General features: G+C 54.7%; 1 protein-coding gene across 1 annotated transcript in view; it reads left to right on the top strand.

Moving 5' to 3' along the window:
- The window catches only part of TG (thyroglobulin), a 152,913-nt gene that overhangs the window by 35,222 nt on the left and 114,467 nt on the right, over positions 1-3,224 (top strand). Inside the window, 1 exon segment of the mRNA XM_006753290.2 lies at positions 956-1,126. Within this exon segment, the coding sequence (XP_006753353.1) occupies positions 956-1,126 (171 nt within the window).

The following is a 3,224-nucleotide window of genomic DNA, read 5'->3' as shown; positions in this document are numbered from 1 at the left end:
AGAGGGAGAGAGAGAAAGAGAGAGAGAGAGAGAAACATGGACATGAGAGAGACACCTCAATTGGTTGCCTCCTGCACACACATAGACCAAGAGTGGGGATCCAATCTGAAACCCAGGTACGTGCACTTGACCGAGAATTGAACCTGAGACCCCTGGGTGTGCCGGCTGATGCTCTGACCACTGAGGAACACTGGCTAGGGCAGGCATGTCCCTATTTTTAAATTAGAAATCACAGTGTCACAGTGCGGGAGACGCTGGGATGCAACAGGGAGAAAAACCAGGTCAGGTCCCTGCCCTCTTGGAGCTTCTACCGAGTGGGAGGCAGACAGTGGTCAACCACTCATTCACATGGACCAATGGGAGGAATGACCGTGCTCCATGCTGTGAGGATGGGCGTTGATAGGAGGGACGTAAGGGCTAGGAGGCTGCCCCTGGGCTGGGGGTAAGGATTGACTTGAAAGCTGATGAGCTGTGAGGAGTGAACTCACTGAAGACTGGGGAGAGCTGAGCACCAGAAGAAGAAGCTGCAGAGCAAGGCCTGGGTTTGAGCAAATGGTACGACTGAAGGTGGTGCGTGCACGCCCGGCGATGAATGCAGCAATCGAGGAAGTTCGGGGCCCCTGTGCAGAACCAGAGGGGTAGGGCCAGGCCTCAGGGGTCTAGTGGCCCAGCAGAGAGCCTGGACATCATATTTGGGTCAGGGCGGAGTCACTGAGGAGTTATGAGCTAGGCAAGCATGTCAAACTCGCGGCCGGCCGGGCGACCGCATGCCTCGTTTATTTAAACAAGGTATGCGGCCCGTCGGCCGCAAGTTTCACATGCTTGAGCTAGAGGGTGTGTGGCTCAGATGTGACTTGTCTGTCTAATCAATGATTGGGAGCCTGGGATCTGGGGGGAGGGGACCCCAGAGGCACGCCATTGACCGTTCAGCGTTGTGTCCATCTCTCGGTTGCAGGCGTCACCGACTGTCAGAGGAGCGAGGCCGGCCTGCAGTGTGACCAGGACGGCCGGTACCGCGCCAGCCAGAGGGACAGGGACAGTGGGAAGGCCTTCTGTGTGGATGACGCGGGGCAGAGGCTGCTGTGGTCTGAAACGGAGGCCCCGCTCACGGACTCCCAGTGTCTGAGTATGTGCAGCCCTTAAACAGCGTGTTGCCGGGGAGGGGGAGCTCTCCAGGGCTTTCTAGAAGGGAGAGACATGCATTGTCTCCAACTGTTTACCGACGGAATTTTTAATTGATGTCAAAGCTGAAAGAACAGTGGTGAGATGAACAAATGCCCTGCACTTAGATCCAACCTTCATTTGTTCGCTTTTATCTTTAATCACTGGAAAGTAAGTTTTAGACACCAGGAAACCTCACCCCTACATGCCTGTGACTGCATGAGAAATGAATTGTAAGCATTCATCTGCGGAGGTTTCCTTTGTGTTTTTGTGGGCAGCTCGCCTCCAAAGAGCTGGTCAGCATTTCTCTCTCCATGGGATGCTGTGGAGAAGACTTGAGGGCCAGACCTGGTTCCATAATTTCCTTGCTGGGTGACCCAGGGCAAGTTGCTCAATGTCTCTGATCCTCAGTTCCCAGAGTGGCCTCCTGCCTGCCTCCTGAGACACTGAAGGTCATGCCATTCTTTAAAGATGCAAACATTCCTTGAGCAGTCCCCTGGGCCAGAGCAGTCCCCTGGGCCAGGCACAGGTCCTCCGTGAGATAAACTGTTGAAACTGGCCTTCAGCAGTTTTCTCATCTGTAAAATGGGGGTGTTAAGGCTACTGTGTGGGCGAGTTGGGGTGTTAAGGCTACCATGAGGGGGAGCTGGGTGTGTTAAGGCTACCGTGTGGGCGAGTTTGGTGTGTTAGCGATGGTAAGGCTACCGTGAGGGGGAGGTGGGTGTGTTAAGGCTCCTGTGTGGGTGAGTTGCGTGTGTTAGTTATGGTAAGGCTACCGTGAGGGGAGTTGGGTGTGTTAGCGATGACGTGCCTATCAGAGGTAATCAATCTCTCAGGATGATGAGCAGGCGAGACAGCCTGCAAGGTCCCTTCATCCTGCTCCCCTCTGACTTTACCCTGAGCCCCACCTTTCTGGGGGGCCCTTCTGCTGCTTGAGGCCGTGGCTTCTCTTTGCACACCTGGGCGAAAGCCTTGGCCACTAGTCATGTAAGTGTCTATGCAAGGAGAGGGAGGACATCCGTGTGCTCACTGTGAGCCAACTCCCGTGCAGGCATGACCTAGACCAGGCATGACCTCAACCTGTGGGTCACGACCCCTTTGGGGGTTGAACGACCCTTTCACAGGGGTCGCCTAAGACCATCAGAAAACATATATATAATTACATATTGTTTTTCTGATGAATCACTATGCTTTAATTATGTTCCATTTGTAACAATGAAATTGGAGGTCACCACAACATGAGGAGCTGTATTAAAGGGTCGCGGCATTAGGAAGGTTGAGAACCACTGACCTAGGCCATCACGTGGAAACTTCCTGGGGTCTGGGCCAGGGGTTGACATGGTGCCCCCAGTCGTTTAGTTGAAGAAAGTGAGGCAAAGAGTATTTCAGTGACGTCTCTTCAGCACATTGGACTGGTGTGTGTCTCACTCTCAAACCCATTCTTTCCGTTACACAGTCTGCTTCTACCTGATTGCTCTGCCTCCGTATTAAACACGCCCGCATATGCACACGCGCACACACAGCACATGCAGGCACGTGCGCTTGCACACATAGCCAGCCAGCTCTCCAGCAAAGTTGCTGCAGCTGATAACAAAAAGCTCCTGGGAAAACTCAAGTGGGAAAATCTCATTTTCTAAGGCTCAGAACAATCATTCCTTCTCCAGCAAGCCCCGCTGAGTCCCAGGAGCTGTGCGCAGTGGCCCTGAGGCTACATGGCGAATCCAAGGAAAGCCATTGTTTTCCATGATCCTGGGAGGCTTAAGCGATCAGGGGGCTGGTCCTTGCCGTCCTGCACACCCGGACGCTGGGGGTTCCCGGCCACTCGGGGACCCTCACCTGAGGGCTTGCATCTGACCCGCAGCCCGTGTGCCTCGCTGTCCGCACATCGCAACATGCGCTTTGTAAAACGCCTCTTGTTTGCTCTGCCCTGTGTTCCTCGGGGGCAGAAAGGGCAGCTTGGTGAGTGGCCCCAGCAGCCGCGATCAGGAGCAGCTCAGCTTCGCCAAGTTCAATGCCGCCTCCCAGAGGGACGGCTTAGGACGAGCCTCCAGGCTGATCCCCCG

Source organism: Myotis davidii, unplaced genomic scaffold (genome assembly GCF_000327345.1).
Source record: "Myotis davidii unplaced genomic scaffold, ASM32734v1 scaffold30, whole genome shotgun sequence".
Taxonomy (NCBI): Eukaryota; Metazoa; Chordata; class Mammalia; order Chiroptera; family Vespertilionidae; genus Myotis; species Myotis davidii.
This window is presented reverse-complemented; position numbering and strand designations above follow the sequence as displayed.